The sequence below is a fragment of the Anomalospiza imberbis genome, chromosome 2, assembly GCF_031753505.1.
Source record: "Anomalospiza imberbis isolate Cuckoo-Finch-1a 21T00152 chromosome 2, ASM3175350v1, whole genome shotgun sequence".
Taxonomy (NCBI): Eukaryota; Metazoa; Chordata; class Aves; order Passeriformes; family Viduidae; genus Anomalospiza; species Anomalospiza imberbis.
In genome coordinates this window covers 47046601-47072608 of record NC_089682.1, presented here as the reverse complement: position 1 = coordinate 47072608, position 26008 = coordinate 47046601, and the positions used below count along the sequence as shown (strand labels likewise).

The following is a 26008-nucleotide window of genomic DNA, read 5'->3' as shown; positions in this document are numbered from 1 at the left end:
AGCCCCTAACCCAGATCCTGAGTGGCCAAGGGACCAGAAGTCCTATCTGGAGGAAGGGCCCAGTGAGGTCAAGTGGTATTGAAGGCTGAACATGAGGTAAACACATTGTCTGGACCCTACCTCTCCTTGGAGTTTCTAGCATCATTGGAACCCAGGAACTGGTAGCTGTATGTGTGCTTTTCTATATATTTTCTGTCTTTCTCTCTCCTTCTTCTAATTCCCTCTTCTTGGAATTTTGAGTAACTTGAAATCAAATGCATTTAAAGTTTGCTAAGTTGAGTGGGACAAGCTAATTCTTTGAGAAGTGTTTCATGTTGATAGAATGTTGCACTAAATATTTTGCCAAAGTTCCTTGATTTTTCTAAAGTTGCCAATAAAATCTTTTGTGTTGCTTTGACCTCTTGAGACTATCTTGTCAGTAGTTCTCCTGTGTATCCAACTCAGAGTACATGAACAATTGTGAGCCCTTTTAAAATACTTGTCAAGTGAGCTGCTTTTAGGCCTTACAGTGGTGGAAATAACATTTTAATTTCTTCCAAAAAGTTGTGAAAACTGAGCAATGCTGATCTTCATGTGAAGAGATTATCTGCACCTTACAAGGCACATGCTTTCAGTCACCACCTTTTTTTTCTCTCCTTCAAAAAGCACAGTCTTTGTTTGCTTACCAAAATGAAGCTACCATAGGCTCCTGTGCTTTGCTTCTCTAGGCTCACATGTTGGTAAGGTGCTGAGGTACTTCCTGTTTATCTGCAGAAATCTCATCTTCCAAACCAAACTTGGCTCTCTGGGGATCTGATTAAGTCAAGGCTCAGCCTTGCTGTACAGGTGAAACAAACCATGTTTAGATTTCATTAACCTTCACACCTCTTGATGGTAAGACACTTCTTCCCTGTGTGTTCAGTCTCCTTCTAGGCCCTAGGTGTCAGTTGTGGTTCTGGGGCTGTTCTGAACAGACCTAGCAGTGCTTTTCAGCTACCTGACAGAGTAAAAGCTCTACAGGCCCAGACAAACACACCCACTGTTGGAAACAAACAAGTAACCAGAAACCATTCTCAGCCTCCTGAATGTCTTTGGACTCTTCCCTACATGCATTATGGTATGGGCAGAGCACTGTGTGAAAAATGCATATTATATGGCTCTGCACAGATATTTACTATATGTATTATGCTAGGTTGGAAAGTTAACATTTTAATAATATAGTAAATGTAGTTTTGTAATTGAAATTAAGCTTTAGTAGTTAAAATAGAAAATATGTGTGTGTGGTATTCTTTTTGCTCAAGAGAAGGAGAAGATAATCAAGAAATTCTTCACACAGAGATAACAATTACAAAAACCCCTAAATCTTCCAGAGGAAAGGAATTTATGGCTTTCTTTATCAACAAAAAACCGAACTTCTCCAAACCCGACTTAGACTTCAAGGTGCCTGGGATTAACAGGAATTCCTCAACAAGTACCGGACGAACTTCTTGTTTTAAATAAATACATGCATATTCATGAAGTGATTTGTGTATGCAACAGGTTACCCCTCTTAAGGAGGGAATTCTTTTTTATCGGGGTCCTTCTCCTGGCTCACTTTTGTCCAGAGAGAGGTACCCAGCCCGGGCTGTAACTTTTTGCTGTTATTGTCTCTTTAATTGTCCTAACTCTAATTGTTTAATCTTTATTACTTTACTTGTATTAATTTTTTTTCCAATTTATTTTTATTAAACCTTTATAAATTTTAAAAACCAAGTGATTGGCGTTTATAACAAATGGTAGCAGAGGATGGTTCTTAATACCTCGCTGTGGGTGCTGTAGGAGAATTAGAGTGAGAAGACGCGACCTGCCCTGATTAGGCAGCCTCGCTCTGTTCCCCTGGTGTGACCACAGACTGCAGGTTACGATCCGATGGACAAAAAGAGACAATAAAGCAAAGAAAAGGGAAGGAATTCCTAAACCGCGGTAATTAGCCCCTAAGACCAAAGTGTACACGAAGAACAAAGACCCAAGGACAAGGGATAGGTAAGTATTTGTTGGGATGGGGTGGATAAGGGGGGATGAATGTGTGTGAATGAGAGGCGGGCTGGTTACCCCAGACCTGCTAAGTGAGTGCTGTAGTCTCCCATGCTGCGTTTCCGTCTTTTTCCCGAGAAAAGCGGCCAGTACAGAGACGAAGCGAATGATAAAAGAGTGAGAGAATCCCCCCGGGGAAAATTTGCTCGGGGAAAGAGTGGGACCCCTTGGAGAGAAGGAGCCGAGGGTGTTCCCGGTATAATCCATTGGGTAAAATAAAAGGTAAAAAGAGGGTTTTCTTGGCATAATTAATTGGAGGGAAAAAAAAAAAAAAAAAAAAAAGGGACAGAAAACCAGTAAAAAGGAAGAAAAAGGGGAAAAGGGAGTGGAACAAGAGGGAACCACACCACTCGCAGCCGAGCCGCTTGTCCCGGGCCCTGGCTCGCCGCTTGTTTCAGCTCCGTCTGTCCCAGTCCCGGCATTTGTCCCAGGTCTCAGCTAGCCGCTCGCTTCGGCTCCGCCTGCCCCGGTGCCGGTGCCTGCGCCCACCCCGGGCTCTGGCTCGCCGCGTGTTCCTGCCCCGGTTCCCGTGCCCGCGGCGGCGGCTCTGCAGGCTCCCGCCCCACTGCCCCCCTGGTCCCTGTTTCGCCGCCTGCCGCTTCGGTACCGGCCCCCGCCTCGCTGCTCGCGGCTGCCCGACCGACCCCCTCCCCCATCCTGCCCGGCTTGTCCGCGGCTGGTTCGCTGGCCGCGCCCGGCGGGCTCCCGTTAGTCCCGGCTGTCCCGTCTCTGGCCGCTTCTCCCGCAGCGGTTTTCTCGGCCCCATCCCCCGCGGCTTTGCCCATTCTGGCTACACTGGGCGCTGCCGCCGCTGCCCTGCCTCTGCTGGGAGCGGCCGGCTCAGCCGCCGTGAGCCATGTGGAGGCTGACCACACTCCCATCCGGTATCCCCCGGACATGCTCCCCCCTTCAGCAGCTCCGGCAGCAAACCCCGCCCGTGCTCCGCCTCTGGAGGACCGGGCCTCTATGGTATGTCCTCCTCACACCGCCCTTCCTGCCCGGAGCTCCGTTCCCTTGGAAACCGCAGCTCCGGCTCCAAGGAACTCCCTGTCCCTGGAAGATGCTCCTTATAAAAATACTAGAGGTGCAGTTAAGAGGCAGCTTTCTCCTGATTTTTCCTCACCACACGAAAATAAGGCTACAGAAAAATACGGGGAGAAAGAAATTGGTCTATTTCCACAGAGAGAGGTCCCGATGGGAGAGGGTTGGACTGGATTTGTGAATGCTCCCCTGACTTCTTCCGAAGTCAGAAATTTTAAAAAGGAAATCAAAGGGATTTTAGAAGATCCCATTGGCACAGCTGAACAACTGGACCAATTTTTAAGTCCAAACATTTACACTTGGGAAGAGATGCAGTCTATAATAAAGATACTATTTTCTCCAGAAGAAAGGGAGATGATGAGAGTTGCAGGCATAAAAGCCTGGAATAAGGAACATCCACAGGGGCCCTCTGGAGAAGACATAATGCCAACTGAACCTCCGGGGTGGGGTCAGAATAGTGAGCAGGGGAAAAAACTTATGAATGACTATTGCAATACAATAATCAAGGGAATAAAATGGGCGGCACCTCGAGGGCAAAATGCTAAAAAGGCTTTTGAGACACAGCATGGGAAAGAAGAGACTCCAACTGAATGGTTGGACAGACTTGGGAAAAATATAAGGCAACATTCCAGAATGGATCCTGAGAATGATGTGAGAAAAGCTTTGTTAAAGATTAACTTTGTGCTTGGCCAGATAATGGAAAAAATTGAAGATCAGCATGACAAATTATTAGATGATTTATTAAAAGAGGCTCAGAAAGTCTATGGCCAAAGCCAAACTAAAAGCAAGGATTGTGGCAGTCACCATGTGAGAAAACAATTACAAGAAAAAAATCAAAAACACACAAACACTACTCCTAGATATGACAGTAGTAGAGACAGGGGAACAGAAAAAAATAAAACCCCAATACAAACCAAATCTCAGGAGCATTCCAGGAATGTCTGCTTTTACTGTAAGAACAAAGGACATTATAAGAGAGATTGTCCTAAGAGAGCAACAGATCTGAAAATCTTCTGAGAGATGAGCAAAGAGGAAGAATAGGAGTGTCAAAGGCTCTATTTTCTAGGGGACAGATACCATCTAGAGCCTGTGATAACTTTAAAAGTAGGTCCCCAAGAAGAAGAATTGGAATTTGTGGTAGATACCGGAGCAGAAAGAACCTGTTTGTTAAATATTCCAAAAGGTTATAGTGTACCAACAGATAATCTAATACATGATTGTCTAGAAATTATCCAGTACCAAACAAAAGTTCGAGAAGACCTTGAAGAACAAGTCCTTTCAGAAGGGGAGATAATTTTTGTGGATGGTTCCTCCAGGTGTCTACAAGGAAAAAGAATGTCAGGGTATGCAGTAGTTGATGGGAAAAACATGCAAACTATTGAAAAAGGGAAATTACCTTCAAACTAGTCAGCTCAAACCTGTGAATTATATGCTCTAAAAAGGGCACTGGAATATTTAGTACACAAAAAGGGAACTGTATACTGATTCAAGGTATGCCTTTAGAGTAGTACATACCTTTGGAAAAATTTGGGAAGCTAAGGATGCAGCAGAAAACAGAGCTGAAAGAGTTATGCTAATATTAACTCCAAATGAGGAGAAACTGGAAATTCCAAAATTTAGTGAAGCAGAAGAAAAAGAATTAAAGGAGATAGGAGCTGAACAAGATGAATCAGGGAAATGGAAACTTCCTGATGGAAGACAATTACTTAATAAAATGCTTACTAGAAGAATATTAGAAGACATGCATCAGAAAACTCACTGGGTTACTCAGGCTTTGTGTGATAATTTTCTAAGGAACTATGGGTGTATTGGGATTTTTGGGATAGCAAAGAAAGTAATTGAAAAATGTATAACTTGCCAAAGGATAAATAAAAAGGTAATGAGGAAAACCACATTGGAAGGCTGGAAATTAGCTCTTAGACCATTTCAAAGTATCCAAGTAGATTTTACTGAACTTCTTCAAGTTCAAAGATGGAAGTATTTATTAGTAATAACAGACCATCTAACTCATTGGGTGGAAGCGGTTCCCACTGCCAAGGCCACAGCCAACGTGGTAAGTAAAACCCTTTTGGAACAGATTATTCCAAGATATGGAATGGTTAATAAGATAGACTCGGACAGAGGAACACATTTTACATCAAAAGTGTTACAACAATTAATTCAGACCTTGGGGATAAAATGGGAATTACACACCCCATGGCATCCACAGAGTTCTGGCCGAGTAGAGAGAATGAACCAAACTTTAAAAAGAACTTTAACTAAATTAATAGTTGAAACCCGAATGTCATGGGTACAATGCCTACCTTTAGGCTTACTGAGGATTCAAACACAACCCAGTACAGACCTGGGAGTGTCACCTTATGAAATGATGTTTGGATTACCTTTTTTGACTACTCTACATGAAAATGCTACCCATGAGGTAGGGGAAGAAAATGTTAAAAAATATGTGAACACCATTGCAAAAACTCTTGAAAATTGGAGGTTAAAAGGAATAATCCCCCAAACCACACCTTTAGACTTTAAAATCCCCAATATTCACCCAGGAGAATGGGTGTTGGTAAAAACATGGAAAGAACAATCTTTAACTCCACAATGGGAAGGTCCTTTTCAGGTATTGCTGACGACCAAGGCTGCGATGCGGACCAGGGAACGAGGGTGGATCCACGCCAGCAGAATCAAAGGACCTGTGGAAGAACCTAAGGAGTGGACAATAACATCTGAACCGGGTGATATAAAATTGACTCTTAAACAGGGAATGGGTGGTAATGAACTGGGAAGACCCGAATGATCCAAGAAATATACACAGGATCACACCTGACTGGGAAGTAAGACCGAGCTTACATCAGTAGTTTCAAATACTGCCTGGACAAACTTTGAGGTGCCTCCGGTACCCTCCTTGGGAAGAAATACTGCCACCACAGACAGGAGGATCGGGACTGTTTTGGACAGAAAACACCTGTATTTTGGCCTTAGCCTGTGATTTATACAAAGAGGAGGGCGAATTACAACCTCAATCTGTGCCACATAATATACCCTGTTTGATTCACCCAAATACTGGGCATGTTAGTTGGGTTAAATGTAAATGTTGAAATTGTGGGAAAAATTGGTATTGTAGTTCACACAAGCGACGCCCCCATTGCAAGAAGTGTCGAGTGTCAACTAGATCCCCTATCCAAGCAGAGCTCGAAACAACTGAAATAATAACTTTGTTTTGTGGATGGGAATTATTAGTGCCTGTTGAATGGGAAATAGCTGAGGAACAGTGGGAGACCACCGTTAAGGAGTGTCAAAAACGATTTGCCTGGAAATTAGCTAAGAGAAAGTGACAAAAGAAGAGAGGGCAAGACCAGATTGGCCTCTATAATCACCACCAAGAAGATCACATACACCTGCTGTGGGTTGCAACCCCATAGGCATGGGAGGTGGGAGTATAAGCCATACTGGACCTCTCCTTTTTCTGTCACTCATTTTCTGTCTTTTCCCTTTTGGGATATTGACAAAGCCATGATACAGGTGTTACCAGAAGCTGTATATGGAAAGACACCGAGGCTCCTTTTTTATCTCGCACACTCATGTCAACAGTCACTGTTATAACCCATCCAAATTAGGAAACTGCATGCACAATGGACAAAAGTACTGGATTACTGAGAATTTAGGAATAAGTGGTAACAGGATAGGAAGTGAATGCCCAAAAGGGGAGAAATGGATTTGTTTCACATACGCTATTGGGAATAAAGCACAGGATTTGGTAAAAGAGCAATTGATAAACAAAAAGGCTAAGCCGGCACCACCACCTAAACCTGTACCAATCTCACTTGACAATTTGTATACAAAACTGGAACAACAATTAGCAAAAGAGATAGATATTTCGAGGATGGGTAAAAATCAGTTTGTAGAATTGGAAGACTAAGTAAGGAACTTAACATAACCAATTGTTGGGTCTGTGGAGGGGCCCTGATGTCAGAAGAATGGCCATGGAAAGGCATCAGCTTAGGCCCAATTGAGCTCCTTAAGTGGAACCAGACAAGTATAAGGGGAGAAAACCGACCAGAGGGGTGGGTTTTGAGTTCAGTAGTCATAGGGGAAGAATGTCTTTGGCGCAATGGGAAAAAGTTCCTTCATGAAGTAGGAAAAACTCCCTGTAAAAGATATAAGGTCAGTAATGGAACTTCTGTATGGTGGGTCCCAGAAGAACCTACCATGTATTGGACCCAGAAAAAAGTAAAAAAAGGAAATTGTGAGTATAATAATGAAATCAGGCTTTTTCAGTGTAATGATACAGGAAAAAATCCTTACGTTGGCATCCCAGAGATTTCTAAATTTTGGGAGAATATAGATGAGCAAACATTTGACTATTGGAAAGCTCCAGATGGCTTATTCTGGATATGTGGAAAAAAAGGCATACCCAAAACTTCCCTCTCAGTGGAAAGGGAGTTGTACTCTGGGAGTCATACAGCCAAGATTTTTTCTTTTGCCAGGGCCTGAAGGGGATCACTTAGGGATACCAGTTTATGAGGATCTAAAAAGAAACAAGAGAGACTTAATTGGAGGGTTCCAAACATGGGGAGACGAGGAATGGCCCCCTGAACGTATATTGGAAACATATGAGCCAGCCACCTGGGCACAAGATGGGAGTTGGGGATATCGAACCCCAATTTACATGTTAAATCGCATTATAAGACTCCAAGCCGCTGTAGAAATAATAACAAACAAGACTGGTCGGGCAATGGCATTAATGTCAAGACAACAGACCCAAATCAGAGCAGCCGTGTATCAGCACAGGTTGGCTTTGGATTATCTATTAGCGGAAGAAGGGGGTGTTTGTGGAAAATTCAATACATCAGATTGCTGTTTGAAAATAGATGATAACGGGGATGCTGTCCTAGATATAGTCAATGATATCAGAATAATAGCCCATGTACCAGTTCAAAGGTGGGAACCAATGCTAAATACTAGCTGGTGGGATAACGTGTTGGGAATAGAATGGTGGAAAAAGCTAGGTTTCTTCCTGTTATGCGCTATAGCTGGTCTAATATGCCTTCCTTGTTTGATCCCCTGTTTCATTCGACTCATCACCAGTGTAGTTCAAGGCATGCAATTAGTGACCATGGATCAAAAATTGGATACAACAAAAACGGTGCAAAAGATTATGGTATTAAAGAAACAAAATAATATAGAAGACCCCTTTCAAGAAGCTAGATTGATTTATGAAGAAAATGAACGAAAAATGAAGACTAGAAAGCAGTAAATATTGCTCGAGCCAAAGTAATTATAAAAAGAAAGAGGAAGGATTGTGAAAAATGCATATTATATGGCTCTGCACAGATATTTACTATATGTATTATGCTAGGTTGGAAAGTTAACATTTTAATAATATAGTAAATGTAGTTTTGTAATTGAAATTAAGCTTTAGTAGTTAAAATAGAAAATATGTGTGTGTGGTATTCTTTTTGCTCAAGAGAAGGAGAAGATAATCAAGAAATTCTTCACACAGAGATAACAATTACAAAAACCCCTAAATCTTCCAGAGGAAAGGAATTTATGGCTTTCTTTATCAACAAAAAACCGAACTTCTCCAAACTCGACTTAGACTTCAAGGTGCCTGGGATTAACAGGAATTCCTCAACAAGTACCGGACGAACTTCTTGTTTTAAATAAATACATGCATATTCATGAAGTGATTTGTGTATGCAACAGGTTACCCCTCTTAAGGAGGGAATTCTTTTTTATCGGGGTCCTTCTCCTGGCTCACTTTTGTCCAGAGAGAGGTACCCAGCCCGGGCTGTAACTTTTTGCTGTTATTGTCTCTTTAATTGTCCTAACTCTAATTGTTTAATCTTTATTACTTTACTTGTATTAATTTTTTTTCCAATTTATTTTTATTAAACCTTTATAAATTTTAAAAACCAAGTGATTGGCGTTTATAACACACTGCAAAGTATCTTCAAGAAACAATATTGTTTCATGGGTATATATTCTCTGTAAGGATGGCCTTTCCCTCTTTCCTGCAAGGCCTGTACCCAGGTCACATGAAGCCATTAGAGAAGGTTCATGCTTTTTATTCTAATACATTTAGGCTCTTCATTAAATGGCTGTTCTTGTTGTTCAGTTTAAGACCAATGAAGTGCAATCTGGATCACAGAAACAAAGTGAAGTGAAAAGAAAGAAAAAGAAATATAATGAAGTGAAATGAAGGAAAATTAAGCAGAACATAATGAAATTAAATGGAATGAAGTGTCATGAAATGAAATGAAACAATGAAATTATATTAATTGAAAATGAGAGATTTAATTTCCTTTCATGAAATGAAGATGTTACATTCCATGAAAGGAAATAAAATGAGAAATCAAGGAATGAAATAAAAGAAAGAAAAGGAGATACAATTGTTTTATAATGCTGTTGTCGGGATCTGTGATATTTAGATGCTCCCTAGATTGTAGAAAGTCTCTGTCTTTTAGCCCTGCTGCTAAAGAAGGAGTTGTAATTCGTCTGTGCTGGTTTTCAAGGTTGTTTATTTCTTCTTATCTAAAATATTTTCTCTCTGACCTGTAGTAGGTCTGTCTCACAGGACAGTGTGTGGGGCTCTGCCCCTCAGTGGGATGTTAGAAACATTATGTACTAAAAACTACGTGTGGTATATTTACAATAATGTGCCAATACCTATCACCCATGTTGAACAGTGTGTCCCCAGCATAAACCAATAGAAAAATGCCAACACCACAGTGAAACATGGAGGGTATGAAGAACAAGAAAAAGGACAAGGCATGCCCAGTTTCCTCTGTCTTGCCTCCTTTGAACCCCTTACCTAGAATCCTAAAATTCTACTTTTGCACCCGTGCCACACTAATTACTGCTTATATCAAACACTCAGAGCTGGTAATTCATCCTGAAAGATTGAAAAATCTTTTGCATGGGCAGAGATCAGAGACAGTGTCTCTCGGGGTTCTGTACAGGGGGGTTCCTGAGCACCCCCCAGGGTCCCAGACCTTCCAGGGCAGCCAGAGGGATGCTCTGGATTCCCACATGCTGTCTTGACTAATTCTGTGTCTGTTGTGATGCTCTTATATGTTATAAACAGAAGACTTGTAGAGCTTTCTCTCTTTAGGGCTTCCATCCTTGGATCCTGTGCACTGTACATCTAAGTATAACAGCACTTGGATATCCATATGCAAGTATAATTGTTGTATGCAATAATAAATATTGCTTAGCCCTCAGATATATATTTCTCATTTTCATGTTTTAAGAAGTATTCTTTTCACAAAGAAATATTAGCTCAATTCTATAGATACAGAAATGAAAGCAAAGAGAGCCTGTTGACCATTTCTGAGATTATAGTGCAGCCTGAGGGGGAAGGGGGTGCATCACCACAGATCCTGAACTATTTACTTTCTGTAACAAGTAAGTAGTGCTGTGACTAGAAATCCATTTTCCCATTTCTCAGACAAATTGCCAAGCCTACACTTGGGTTTGCTGGGTTGAATCCTAAATTTTAGCCACTGACTAGTCTTACTGTGGTCTCGTAAGATTAGTGACCTGAGTAGTGGCAGGAACTGAATTTTATTAGAGAGTTGTATAAACATATATACAAGATGTACTATGCAGAACTAGCACTGAAGTGGAAGTCCTCTACTTCAGCTTTCAGACAACCATTAAAACTTCCAATGTATAATTCCTCCTCTCTGTAGCTGGATTTAAATGAATACTCTGAATCAGTGGTGCTCCTTTTGATGTAGTTATCAAGCACTTTTACAAAGCACAATTAGCAAGTTTTTTCGGTCAGAAGGAAATGGTGTCCTTCTGAACAGAAAGGTGAAGCAAGGGTCTTTCCTGTGCTAGGCGATGCACTTGGGTCACCACAACCCCGTGTAGAGCTCCAGGCTGGGGCAGAGTGGCTGGAGAGCTGCCAGTCAGGAAAGGCCCTGGGGGTGCTGGTCAACAGTGGCTGAACATGAGCCAAGTGTGCCCAGGTGAGCAAGAAGGTCAAGGGCACCTGGCCTGTACCAGCAATGGTGTGGCCACAGGACCAGCACAGTGACTGTCCCTCTGTGCTCGGCAATGCTGAGGCACCTCCAATCCTGGGGTCAGTTTTGAGCCTCTCACTACAAGGACATCCAGAGAAGGGAATGAAGCTGGGGAAGGTTCTGGAGCACCAGGAGCAGCTGAGGGAGGCAGGGGAACTCAGTCTGGAGAAAAGGAGGCTCAGGGGAGACATTCTCACTCCCTGCAACTCCTTAACAGGAGGGTGGAGCCAGGTGGGGATCAGGCTCTGCTCACAGGGAACAAGGGACAGGACAAAATAAAACAGCCTCCAGTTTTCAACACCAGGGGAGGTTTAGATTAGATATTAGGAAAAAAGGGTTATCAAGCTTTGGAACAGGCTTCTCAGGGAAGTGGCCGAGTCACTATACCTGAAGTGTTCAAAACCCACGTGGATACAGCACCTGATGACACTGTTTAACAGTGAACATGGAGGTGGTGCTGGGTTGATGGTTGGACTTGAGGATCTTAAACGTCTTTTCCAACCTTAACAATTCCATGGTTCAAGGCATGCTATTACTGCCTTGAAATCTTCTGGGCAGTAGTGTGGTGATGATTGTACTCCCTTTTATTCCATTTTACAAGGAGGATACTATGGAGTAATCTAGATGAAGAGTACTCATCCATGAAAAGGTATTAAGGTATCTGCCTTCAGATCAGTCACTGACCTTGCAAAGAAGTAATTTAGAATAATCAAAGTGATGAAACAGAGGTAATGATGGAGTTTTAGCATCAGTAACTATGAAACATTACAGCTTGTTCCCTACTCTGTCTTTTCAGTTAAACTTTCTCGATACCAGCTTTAAATCCTTTCCATTCTCACCTACTCAAAACAAAAGGTCAAGGAATTTCTCCTCTGGAAGCCCAGCATTACCTGTTAAAATATAGACATCAATTATCAACAGCTAAACATCTAAAATAATAGCTGTTGGGGTTCAGCCAGTTGACCATGCTACAAACTCGGCATCTGAAAATCTATACAATTAATTTCTAAAAGTTCATCACATGCAGGAAGAGACAGCAAACCAGAGACCACAGAGATCGACAAAATTTATTTATTTATTCCCCACTTTTATTGACTTTTCAAAGAAACCCACCACAAATACCATCCAAGTTGGAATATACTAGTATGCTACCACTGTTAAAAAAAAAGGCATGAAAAAAAAAGTATAGTTGAAGGCTATTAAATTCTGATACATGTGGATGTTCACTTAAGAGTCCTTATTATTCTAGGACAGTGGAAGTACAGTAGACATTCGGTGATAGCTAATTTGCCAGCTCATGAAGAAAATCAAGAACTGATCAGTGCATCTGCCTTCTCTTTAAAAGCCAATCAGCAATAAATAGATGGTGTCATTGTCATGCAGGAATGATTGTGGTCTCTCTACTTAGTTGGGCTTCTGAGTTTTCATGATTTTAGGCTACTGGATGGTTGGGGAGTTTGGGCAAAAAGAAACTCTGAAAGGTGGAAGTTCACTTTATTAGAAGAGGCTATGTTTAAATTTTATGTTTTAACAGATTATCACCATAGTTTCATGCCTTAATGTCTAACAGCAACAACATTCTTTTTTCCCCAAAAAAAGGGACTATTATGAATGCATTGTAATCAATAATCAAATCTTTATACCACCTATGTTATATTCAGCTGTTATATTAAGAGGTATCACCTGGGCTAATTATATAACACCATGTTAGAATATGCCTAAAATAAGAGGTTTTAATCAACTATGCTGTGGCTTAAACACCACTTTTCACACATAACTCTGCATTATTTCTGAAGTTTTTAATATATCTGAAAAATATACCAATTAAAATAAATTATTGTTATATATTTCTTTATATCAAAGAAGAATATTCAAATTTACAAAAAGCCAGTCCAGAGGTGTGTCATATTCCACTAGTGAAGAATTTAAAGTAACTGACATTATTTCCAAATAGTTAATTTCTTTCAACATACAGTTTATTGCCTGCTCTTTATTTGTTATTTAGCTCACAGAAAGAAGAAAGAACATTTTGTTTCACAAGAATGTCTCTCGACAGAGTGGACATGTGGATTTGTTGCTGGATGAGAACCATTTGTACTGAAAAGAGAAATACACCTGTTTAATATATGAAGGCAAGCTGAGTACAGAAACACTAGTACATCATCAATAATAACCATTATTGCCAGAGATCTGTGGTGTTAAGCTGCACCAGGGCAGGTTTAGACTGGACAATAGGAAGAAGTTCTTCACAGAAGTAGTGATTGGGCATTGAATTGGGCTGCCCAGGGAGGTGGTGGAGTCATTGTCCCTGGAGATGTTTAAGAAAAGAGTGGATCTGACACTTAGTGTCATAGTCCAGCTGACAAGGTGGTGTTAGGTCATAGGTTGGACTCAATCTCAAATGTCTTTTCTAACCTAGTTAATTTTGTGATTCTGTGAATGTAACTATCAAAACATTACCTATACTTTTCAAAAAACCAACAAGAAACAGTAAAAAAACCCTTTTCACTCACACATCTATGCAGGTGTATATATACATATGTATTTGTATATACACCTATTAGACACACACTGTGTAGCAGCTCTCCTTTCATTACCCGTCCTTACATCTTAGTACAAAATCCAGAGAAATAACTTATGAGTGCAGGTAATCCCAGGTACTCCAATGACAAAGTGGAAAATTGTTGGTAATACAGTAGAAGTTTCTGGTTTAAACTGTATGTATAGCCAGGCTGGATGGGCCTTGGACAACCTGGTCTAGAAGAAGGTGTCCCTGCCCATGGCAAGGGGATGGAACAAATGAGCTTGAAGGTCCCTTCCAACCCAAAATGCTCTAATTCTAGGGTATTTTGTCTATTTAAAAAGATTTACTCCAGGTACTTACCAAGCAAGCTGAATGAAACTTCTTCTTGCATGTTCTGCAAGCTTTTTTGGGAAGAGAATAGTTTGAACCATGAATGACTGAAAAACAGATCATGCAATCTTCAACGCCTTCAAAACGTTTATCCACATTATTTTTCCACAAAGATAAGCCTTCCATAATGCTTCCATTCTAACAGAGGGAAAAGAGATGTTAATACTGTAGAACTCCTTTCAATTATTCCTGTTGTAGTCATAAAAACATGAAGGAAACAAAGCCTGAAGGATTTATAATATGAAATGACATGAAATACATGCAGTGCATAATTTATAATACTCTGATCCACAGAAAAGTGAGTATTCAACAGTGCAAGAAAAGTGTATTCAGGAGCACTTAAAAACAGATTTTGAAATTTTCAATCACTGCTTTGTTTTGTTCTAACCACAGATGATGCAATTTCAGCAACCATCAGTCTTTTAGAGAATTCCATGGATTTTTTTTTTGTTTGTTTCTTTGTGTTTTTTTTCAAATTATAGTTAAGATGGTACTGCCACACAGGACAAACACTGGGCCACATCTTAAGAGATCCAAATTTTCAACTTGGGCTCTGGATTTAACAGGACCTAGTAGGCTGATCATTTTACCTCTGTTTATGTATCTGGAAAAAAGCAGATGGTAAGAGTGACCCAACTCTACAAAGGTCTTTGCAGTCTATTGAGATCAATTACAGAGATCTATGCAATACTGCATTAACTAGGAATATTTTTCTGCTACAAGGACTTAAGTTTTCAAAACTAGGAGCTTTATTGAAATTCACCTGATGTGTAAGATATGTGCTTAACTGTAGCATCCAATTGCGCCACTGCTGTACAGCCACACCAACCCTCTTTCCACTCTCAACTGTTATGGATCCCAGTGGATAATTTGATGGAAGCTGTATTATTAGTTCAATAAAGATATCATCAACGGAATAGGTTGCAATGACTTCTCGTGCTGCAGACCGAGCTTTTACCTTTGAAAAAAATACACGCATTAAAAAATGCCACTCAGCATCTCTAGTCTTTGTGTGTATATATACATATATATATATATACTATAAACACATTACTATATATATTAAATTATTTTCTTAGATCAGGTGAACACTTTTCTCAAAGAAAACAAAAAATCTACTCATATCTCAGTAAACTAAAAAGGAATTACCAGCCAGTTTTAAATCTACTGATTGATTACATCTTTTAATAAACAAAAAAGTAGTATATTGATAGCAGTACCTTCCACTTACTTCCTCAAATTCTTCAACATCCTAAAATCCATTATTTCATGTTATTTCCAAGCAGAATATTAATAAACATCAATTTAATTTATTGATACCAAGCAAAGTTATGTTTAATCAGTAATTTAGAACAACAAAATTGCAATCATATAAAACAGAACCACAGTCTGGTTCTGAGAAGTAAAATCTCCTGAAATGTTTGCAAAAAAGTAAATAAAAAGAAAGGACAAAAAGTCTTACTGTCATGCCATTAAATAACTGTGTGCTAGTCTGAACAGAAGATATTTCCTGGGAGGAGAGCACACTGCTGACATATTTGCTTGTGAATTTATCCACAACATTGAAGACACGCTTCTCACAGCTATTCCACCACAGTCTCACCATGGCTGGCAGATCTTTCAGTGTTATATGGTACACAGAGCAGGCCAAGTGTGGGATCTGGGATGACAGCACCCCTGACCCTGGGAGGGAAAGAAAAGGTGTTGAAATATTATTAATACATTAGTCCCAGATGTTGGTGCCTCAACACCACATACAAATTTCTGATTCCAATATAATTGTGGTACTTGGAATTTCATGTACATGTTCCTGTTACTGCTATTATAAGGGCTTGTTTGACTCAGCCCTTCTTCACCAGGCTGGTCTTTTTGTTCCTTAGCCTGATACTCCACACCTCGGAATTCACCTTCTAATTTAGAGACTGAACTCCACGTGGACACCAGGAATCAACGATAATTTTATATTGTAGAAATCACAAAACACTCACTTTGGAGTGAACAAACAATAAGGTGTTTGGAGGACAGCTGAACTTGGCAGGCATGTCAAGTCCCACCAACAGAGCTTCAGGTTGGATATTAGGAAATAATTCTTTGCTGAAGGAGTGGATAAGCATTAGAACAGGCTGTCCAGGGTGGAGTCAACATCCCTGGTGGAGTCACCATCCCTGTTTCAAAAAACATGCAGACAGGGCACTCTGTGATAAGGTTTAGGGGACACAGTGGTGTTCAAAGGGTGTACGTGGATGATCCCAGAAGTCTTAATGATTCTGTGATGAGATAAGGGAAGACTTTCCCTCAGCAATTCTTTCTTATGGTCATCCAGATAAATTGTTCTGCAACATACAGTGATGTCCAAGCAAAAAGCTAAGAAATGGAAACTCAATTTCCTAGCTTATATCTATGTAGCTACATTAAAAAAAAAACCTAAATGAAGGGCCTTAAAAATCTCTCTTTTTCATGTTTCTCAGCTAAAAAAAGCAGCATATCTTCTCTCATCATCACTGATTAACTGGGTCTTCTGAACAGCATGACAAAAACAATTCACAATTTAACATCTCAAAACATTTAAAATATATTTATTAAAATGTTTTTTAATATTTTGAATTTATATCTAAAAATATAAGAAAATATAGAAATTTTATTTAATATTAAAAAATATCTCTAGAAGCAATGGTTCCAGAATAGATCACACATTTCTACTGTTTTGGAATTGTTTCATTCATGATTGAATAGTAGCAATGTATTATTCCTGGGTTTTGTTTTTCTTGGTTTCTCTGATAAACATCAACTTTGGTTAAGTTTCAAATGGGGAGTGTTAGCCAAAGATTATTAAACACATGTATGTATTTGTCTCTCTGTGTATTTGTTTTATAGGTAAAACTTTCAAAATAAGTATTTTTAAGAAAAAAAGCTTATTTAAATATAACAACTCTCTCAAATGCACAAATACAGTTTTTACTAACCTTTGACATCTAAATGAAGCTCTTCAGTAAAGAAGGTTTTTGTGTCCTTATTTGGAACTTCTGAAGTTGGCCCAGAAAAGACAGGGTTTTCAGGCATAAGCCTGAACAAGTGATAAAGCAGTTTATTCAAGCTTTTAGTTCTTCTAAAGAATTGTGAGTAGAGAACTCGTAGCTGGTAGCATTAAAAAAAATTCAAAAAAAAACCAAAACATGGTTAATACAGCTCACTCTCTAAATAATACAAATATGTCCTTGCAGGGAGGAAGAGCAACACTGTGATTCAGAAGTAGCATTTAGAAGACAAGTTTAGTTCTCTGCACCATTTTGAATGATTAGAAGATTATAATATGTACCAAGCTTGTTTGAAAATGCCAGAAAGAGTCATCTTTTCATGAATCTTAGTTCTTCATTGCTCTAATTTTACCATCCTCAAGTACAGTGGTGAAGAAATCTAAGTCTATTGGTGTTTTCAGAATTTTCACTAATTTCACAGAAACAAGGGATAAGAATTTACATAATTAAAAGAAAAAGGCTGGATGAAACTTTGAGACTGAAACTAAATAAGTAGGTTAAGAAATTCAGTTGAAAAGAAAAGACTGAAATTATACCTGAGAAGAAGCTGCTTTAAAGAAAGCTAATGTTAACTTCCAAGTGAGAAGATATCCTAGAACAAGGCAGAACTCATCACTCAGGGGTTGAATAACTGCAAATTCTCCAACTGGAATTGATTCCAGGATGTTTTCTAGCAAGAGTTCTTGAGTCGCCAGGATAGACATAAGAGCTGCTGGAGGTGATCTGTGGAAAAATATTATCTAGAATAGTAAACTCAAATCTTGAGCACAGCATGAACTGAATTTATGTTCATAACCTTTCTAGAAAGTCATGAAAGTAAAGCCATGCACGCCAAGCATGAAATAAGACTTTTATTACAGGAAAATTTACTCTTTTTAAAATTTCTTCTTTTTCCCTGAATGGGATAGTTGGTGTTTTTACCTTCTTAGAAGACAAAAAAAACTGAACCCTGATCACTTCATCTGAGAATGGTCTATGGCTGATCTGATTTAACCTACATCATGGATAGCTGCTTTGCTTGCTTTCTCTGGGGTCACACCAACAAAGGAGCAACTGAACAAGGATCTCCTAATCACTGCTGGCTCTGGGTTGAAAAGCCTTTTGCATCTCTGCAGTTAGGAAAGGTATTAATCATTGGACTGAGGTTAAAAAGGAGTTTTAGCTGGTTACTGCATTCCCTCTTCAAACCAGAGAATGCACTGGATTCAAGTTGTCTAAAATACATAGATAAATTTTGGTCCATTTCAAGTAACTGAAATTAGCTGTGCAGATGGACACATCCTGAATACAAGTAAAAATTTGCCAAGATTCTCTAATATAAAGCATAATATATGGCATTTAGTCCAGTAACTGCACCTAAAACCAACTGCAAATACTGTCTCCAGTTTTAGTGCAAAGGCAGATAGGACCAAATATTTAATATTCTAAATACTTATAACCTTATTGTCATAGCTATGCAATTTTTTAACATCTCCTGGCTGACAGCTACTCTGCTGCAAATTTCAATCTTTTAACACATTTTAAAAATATGGAAGACAGTCTTATAAAAAGTGAGGGAAAAAATACACACATTGCCAATTCCTCCTCTTCATCACCATAGGACTTGAGATCTTCGTCATCAAATTTAGGCAATTCAGGCATTAATCTACAGAAATATGGAAAGGAAATCAGGTTTAATTTTTAAATAATTTTTAATGAACTATTTTAATATATGTGATGCGTAGTTCTTTGCTTATCAACATCAGCATTCTGACAGGCAATAAAATAATGGCAGTTATTCCTTAATAACAACACAGAATCTTTCAGAGACATGTCACCATTGCAAAGACGATTCATGAGTGACAGCCAACAAGCATGTATCCTTGCTCACTTCTCTTTCCAGACCTTTCACTTTTCCTGAGCCATGCAAAAATAAAATTCTCTATCAAAATAAAGCTATTGCAACTTTATGCCGCAGTATAAATGATAGATAATGGTGGCTGGCTTAAGCCATCTGCCTTGCAATCTGCATTTTGGGGAGCCAAATGCACATATTCTACAATTGTAGAATATTCTGTATTGTCTCTCTGGGTATTAGAAATATCCAAGAAGTTCACAACTATACTATCTATCTATATTCACTTTCTTACCTAAATTAATGAAAATAAAAACATCATACTCTTTAATGGTAGTGTCAGGCCCAGATAAAACCTGGAATATTTCAGTTTACATTTTAGGATTCTATGACTGCTAAAATAAGAGCTAAAAATAAATACCTTTCTTAAGTCTGCCAATACAATTAACTTTAGCATTCACAGTTTTATATAGTGTCCTCCAAAAAAGAACACGAATTGCCCAGTTAAGGATTTTCTCCCATAATGGAACATGACTTTACTACAAGTGCAAAATCTATAGTGTATATTCTATAGCACATTTTTTTTAAAAAAGGGGTCGGAGGCGACAAGAGTGAAAAATTTGTTGCTTCTTACTTATGCAACATATAGTAGACAGAAACCTGTACAGGTCGAGCCCGGAAAAGCAACAATGGAGAGAGTGTGTTCAGTAGAGTCTGGAGTTTATCTGGAAGATTTGTCTTCTGGCCTGCAACAAACTTCGGTGGCAGCTTATGGTTTAACAATTGGTCCTTTGAAATGTAAGTTAGAGCTTCACCCAAAGATGATAACACAGATTTCTGAAAAGAGTCTTCTGATGCATTTTTGGTTTCTCCTATTTAAAAGAAGACAAGCTGTGATGCAGAATGTATGGATGATACCATAAACAAACTCTGCTGGAAACAACTCAAGACTGCACTTGGCAGGTTTCATCTAATCTTAACAATCTCTATGTTATATGCAATCACTTTACTAATTAACATGTAAGTGTTAAAAAAACGGAGTTTTTATAAACTCTATTTACATTATATTCCTGTAAATTCAAAAATGTGGCCTGTTCAGTTCTATTTCAGAACAGCCTGGCTGGTATCCCCTTGTACATATACTTGCCTGTGATTTTCACCAACAAAGGTAACAGCAAATTGTGAATTCCCTCAGAAAAGAATTCCTTCCATTCACTGACCAAGTTCTTAGGAAGATTTGCAGTACTGTCAGGAGCTGCAGCCTCAAAGTAAGTGCTAAGGGCAGATGCCAAGTCACAACTGACACAAGCAAAAATCTGCACAAGCGGGACATGGTAAAGCAAACGGCTTTCACTTGTTGTCTAGGAGGAAATAAACACAGAGGAAGATTCCTTAACCATAAATTTGCTTTAAAATATGTTTCACATTTCCTGCCTGCATCAGAAAGTGTAATTTCAAAGACAATTAAATTGCAAGAACCATTCAAAAATTCTGTGGGTCAGGGAGGTAGGTTTAAAAAAGAATTTGTACTTCAGTAAGACTTCCTGAAATGAATTTCCAAGTCTCACCAACATTTAGAACCATGGATTGTTTCCATTATATAACCTTCCTTAAAATGACAAAAAAAAAAAAAAAATTCAATGGACAACATACTGCTAAAACCTGGAAATTACTGAAGTGGCTATCAGGAGAGTATTTCCTCTCCCCCAACACAGCTGCTTTCTTTTTATCTTTGTTCTTACTTGTTCTGTCAGAAAGGAGTATCATATCAATTAAAAATATTCCCTACTTAGTCTACACAACAAGATTTTCTTATAGTTTGTTGTTTGTTTTTAAACAAAATACATAGTTTTGAGGCACATACCTTTAGGTAAGATTAATCCTGAGACCAAGAAAGGTCACATGAAGTTTCCAGCCTGCCCTTCTAAATGCATAGGTGACAGAGAATGAGAGATTCTGTATTCAGAAGACTGAGAGATTTAGGAAGTAGTCATCTGACTACTGACACTACTGACCTCTTTCCTAACAGCATTAGAACATAACTTTGGTATTTCATGTGATCAGTTAGCTATTGAAATGCAGACACTGCTTTTCATTCAGCTAATTTTGATGTATCACGTTAGACTGTGTCTTAAAGGAATATTACTTTTCATGATAGAGACCTACAGCAGACATATTTCAAAATTATTCTCCAATTACCAATGCCATTATTAAATATCATATTAATTGAAGAGTGAGCTGATTTTATCTCCATACACAAAAAGAAACAGGACAGTATCATTGCTTGCGCTTTTAAACCACATATGACCTTTGTCCAAAGTCCAACATAAACAGGACTTTGTGCAATTCTTCTTATCATTGTGTCAGGTATTTAGTATGCTGAGATTACAATGTCCATGCCATATTCAGGGTATAATCAAAAAGGTAAGTACATTAAAAGTGAAGATGCTCATATATTACCTCTAACCAAGCCAGCATGGAGCACATCAAAAAGTCCCACTCGTTATCAGCCAAAGGAGCTGTGGAATATTTCAGCAACAAGGGCAGGTAACGCATCATCTCAATGTTGAAACCAAGCAATTGAGCACTTGCTTCTTTCAGACTGCTGTAATAAAAATACAACCAAAGCTTATACTGATTAATGTTGTAGACCGGAGTATTTATATTCTTGCCTTCACTCCTCCTCTCAGGACAAATCTGTCTGGCACCACACTGTGCCATACTTTTGATATTCTGTCTTTCAAAGGTAGAGTGCTACATTAGCTGTCAAGTCTAAATAACATTCCTAAATTACAGATTCATACATTTCTACAATTTACACATTTGCTCAATCAATATACTTACATAGACTATTAATTTTAGCAATTTTAATTAAATCAATGCAAGAAAAAGAATCATTTTAAGTTACTGATTTAAGAAAAAATACTAGCCCTCAAGTGTCCAAATATTATATATTATAGGTTTAGATTATTAGGAAGAAATTCTTCTCTGTGAGGGAGGCCCTAGCACAGGTTGCCAAAGGAGCTGTGGCTGCCCCATTCCTGGAAGCATTTAAGCCCAAGTTGGAAGGATCTTGGAGCAACCTGGTCTTATGAAGGGTGTCCCTGCCCATGGCAGGGGTTGGAACTGGATGAGCTTTAAGATCCCTTCCAACCCAGAACACTCGATGGTTTTATGATTTTTTTTAAACTTTGTTGCCTGGATTTTTCTAACTGTAGTCAAAAAAATAAATCTCAGTATATTTTCACTCCTTGCTGGAAGCTTTTCAAATTACATTTTTGGGTCCAGAATTTCAAAAGACAGACAGCAAAGTCTGGTATGCAAGTTTTCTTCCTGCTACCAAAATAAGCAATCAGAACTTGGAACTGAACATCCAGCAAAACCTACAAAAGTTGGTTGGTTCTGATTGCATTTGAAAACAGTTGACATCTTTCAAAAGCATTTACAAAGCTCCTCAGTTTCCCAGCCTTCCAGGTACTTTTCTGCAGTATGAGTTAGTGATTACCTAATGAGAGATATATTAAGCCAAGATTTCTGCAGAAGCTTAAATGTGTAATATTAGAGCAGTAGATGGCAGTTGTACAGAGTGATTTTATTTGAATTAATAACTAGTCTGTATTTTTAAACTTTTGTCTTAGAAATAGGAAAAAAGTCAAATTATCTCAAAGTTGCACCTACCAGCTAAAAAGAAAGCTGTCCTCATTATCATTTTTCCAAGATATTATGATTTTCAGTATTGCAGGTAGTAGATGGTCACAATCAATACTTCTATCCTTCAAGCAGGAGTTCAAAATGGAAAGACACCCAAATGCTCCTATGACATAATAAAAATGTAAACTAAACAGTCTTCATTACCAAGACAAAACAAATATTAGAATGTGTGTCAATAGAACCTAATTTTAATATTAAGACAGTTTGGACAATACCTAACCTTTCTTCTTTGAACACTTAATCCACAGATGTAATTGTTAAATCAAAATACAATACCCAATCCAAACTTTAAAAAAAAAAACAGCCTCATATAAGATTAAGTGATAGTTTATAAAATCTTAAAAAAGGAAAGATACCTGTAAAGATTGAAATTTGTTTGTGCTACTAAAAATACAGTAAGCTACGCAATAATTTAGGCAGATAATTAAGACAACTGAAAGTTGTGAATTCTAATATTATTGGAATGCTAATTGGAGTTCTAGTCAGAATGTTAATTTTTACTTTTCGAATGAAGTACAACTGTTGCATTAGTACTGTTTTCCATTTTTAAGAAGAACTGTATTTATCTAGATTTCTTGGAGAAAATGAACATTTCCAACATGCACAATGACCAAAAAAGTATCACATATGTATAGCAAAACCAACCAAATAAACCTCTGCTTTACTTAAACGAGTTCAGCAGCATTTTTTTTCAGCTGCTGAAAAGAAAAGACACCATTGGAATGGTAAGCCTACAACCTACATCCCACTTAATGTGAATTTGGACATATATGTTCTGCTCAGGAATCCCTAGAAAATTGAGAAGTAGTAGAAGGGAAGCACCAGTTAGAAATAAAAGGTCTCCCCAACAGAGAAGGAGTGAGGATTCTTGCATTTTCTTCTGTTCAAAGTTTCACAGACACATTTGTTTGCCTCACTGGTTCACTTAGTAAGCTAGAAAGCTTCAACTAAGTTGAAAGAGTAGGAACTACCAGAGTGGAGATCTTTAAGATTCCTCTCAATTTCTGCGTGGCAATTTTCACACCTGAAGAACTTATCTGAAATCCTGAGAACACTGCCAAGGGACAGATGTCCACAGTTTAAAGTAACCAAAGATAGTTTTTTTCTTTTTTTTTTTCAATTTAAGTAAGCACAGTTCCATTACAAAATAAAAACCATACATTTCAGTTTTCATATAGACTGATCAATAAGAGTGTGTGCAAGTACACACAAAAGCAGTAAGGGAGAAAAACAGAAAGGACATTCCTCTTAAATAACATCTAATTCATACAGATAGAAGGACTATATGTGAGCATTTCCAAATAATTTTCTTGAAAAGCAGCAAGTTTATGAAAACTTAGACCCAAACAGAGTGGCTATAGACCCAAATTAAGTGGCTATATTCAAAGCAATATTATAATACATCTCAACCACCTCTTAGGTAATTTTCCACAGCTGTACACATTTAATGTAGTGCAGTTTTCAGTTGGAGGAGCTACTCAAAAATTATATGTAAACTGTGAAAAAGTTCTTGGTAAAGTAGCTAAAGACAATCATGACCAGTTGACACTAGTAGTATTTTTGTATGTTGTGTAAAGCCTAAATGGTTCACTGAAAACTTTGATATTTACAGACATACTTAGGTAAGATAGATCAAACTAGAAGTACAGCAACATCAGGATGCTTTTAATAATATCAGCCTAATCTTTTAATTCTAATTTTGTATCTGTACTTTCTGAATGAGGCTGAAAATTACTATGCCAAACAATCTAGAAGAAACAGGCAAACTGAGAAAGCATTTCTTTCTAAGAAAAGCAACTATAGTAAATATGTTTTATCTAAAAGCAAACTTTATTACAAAATAATGTTCTTAATTTCTAATGAACTAGACTGAGGTAAGAACATACTCACCGTCAGTGCTGGAAAGCTCTGTCTGTGTACGTGTCATAAGTTTGGCCACACAATGGATGACAAGTTCCCTCTTTTCTTCCTCAGTTAAGAAAGATGATAAACACTGAAGTGTATGCAATCTGCCCTCTGTTAATGGAAGGAACCTATTCATACAAGCAAAACACCAAGAATGAAAGGAACGCAAAAACTGAACTAGGAAACAAAGTATCAGTTCATAATGAGGTAATATCCTCTGACATAACTATCCCACATGCTAAACCAAGTCTGATTTTCACATGCCATACGCAAGTATCATTTCATTTTCAGCCTTCACTTGTCAATGGTCAGAATCAGGATCATTTCACACTATCAACATTCACCACAAACTGCAAGTTTATAGGCAGCAGTATTAAGATACCCTTCTGTTGTCTTGAAAAGTTCTTTCCTCTCCCAGGATACAGTGCTCTCAGCACGGATCACTTTGGCCATGGTTAAGGACCAGAGTCTTCCATGTTCTTCTGATCTTCAAAGAAGAAGAAATACCCTGGTTAATAGATACAGATGCTCAGGGTTCACCACAAAAGCATTTGGATGCATTCTGAATCAACACACAGATGGAAATACAGTGGCACTATGCAATACAAACTGTGAAAATAGAGCTAAGAGTTGTTTCACTTGTTCTCACATACCTGTCAAATATAGTTTGCTGCAGACTAGCTGTACTATTCAGAGTACTGAACTCCTCATATGTGATGTGCATCTCTTCTAACATATGAAGATATTCCAGAAGTAGATAAGGAGGATTCTCCAATTCTTCAATCCATTGTAATGAATACAACAGTTCTGCAACTAATTAAATAACAGCTATTGTTTATAAATGAATACTGACTTGCATAAACAAGAAGTTTCAGGTCAAGTTTTTGTTGGTTTTTTAAAATATATTTTTAATGCATTAAAGATACTATTTTTACAAGCAATCTTAGGTGTTTCAGAGCATGAACTGGATATTTGCCATTGTACCATAACATACAAGAGAAAAAAGGCTACAGTAATCTATCCTAGATAGTCAAGAAATTTTAAAGTAAATTAAGCATGGCATGACTCTTCTCTGTTCTCCTCCTTTTCTTAAATATACATATTTCTTGCAGACATGGCAATCAATACCTAAGTCTAGAATAAAATCAAGCAAATTTCATAAGAGCTAGCATGTGGTTCCTTCATCAGCTTACATCAGCTCACTACACAATTACACTTCTCATCATAGTAAGAATTTTGGAGATAGAACTGTTAATTTGATAATGCTGCATTTAATTTGAGCATTCTTGAAAACAAAAGGAAACTAGATTCCACCTCATGGAATTAAGAGAAGTTTTTGTCTCAAACTATCTTTACATTATGGTTAAACCCTCAAGGGAGGGCTGCAGTTCTTGTTGCCCACTCATGCCAATGCATGGTGTGTTTTGGCAATGAACATATCTGAAGTTTTGACAATTCATACTTCTCCCAGTTCAAAGTTTCTGTATGCCAAACT

At 38.3% G+C, this 26008-nt stretch overlaps 1 protein-coding gene across 1 annotated transcript in view; it reads right to left on the bottom strand.

Moving 5' to 3' along the window:
* Positions 1-12275: 12275 nt before the first annotated feature.
* The window catches only part of LTN1 (listerin E3 ubiquitin protein ligase 1), a 31670-nt gene continuing 17937 nt past the window's right edge, over positions 12276-26008 (bottom strand). Inside the window, exons 17-30 of the mRNA XM_068180802.1 lie at positions 25167-25326; positions 24896-25000; positions 24499-24641; positions 22576-22711; positions 21358-21502; positions 20045-20258; positions 19532-19769; positions 18634-18708; positions 17600-17786; positions 16992-17163; positions 15491-15711; positions 14792-14986; positions 13999-14166; positions 12276-13211 (exon numbers count right to left, since the gene is read on the bottom strand). Coding sequence (XP_068036903.1) covers positions 13149-13211; positions 13999-14166; positions 14792-14986; positions 15491-15711; positions 16992-17163; positions 17600-17786; positions 18634-18708; positions 19532-19769; positions 20045-20258; positions 21358-21502; positions 22576-22711; positions 24499-24641; positions 24896-25000; positions 25167-25326 — 2222 coding nt within the window. The 3' untranslated portion in view covers positions 12276-13148. The remainder of the gene's footprint in view (positions 13212-13998; positions 14167-14791; positions 14987-15490; positions 15712-16991; positions 17164-17599; positions 17787-18633; positions 18709-19531; positions 19770-20044; positions 20259-21357; positions 21503-22575; positions 22712-24498; positions 24642-24895; positions 25001-25166; positions 25327-26008) is intronic.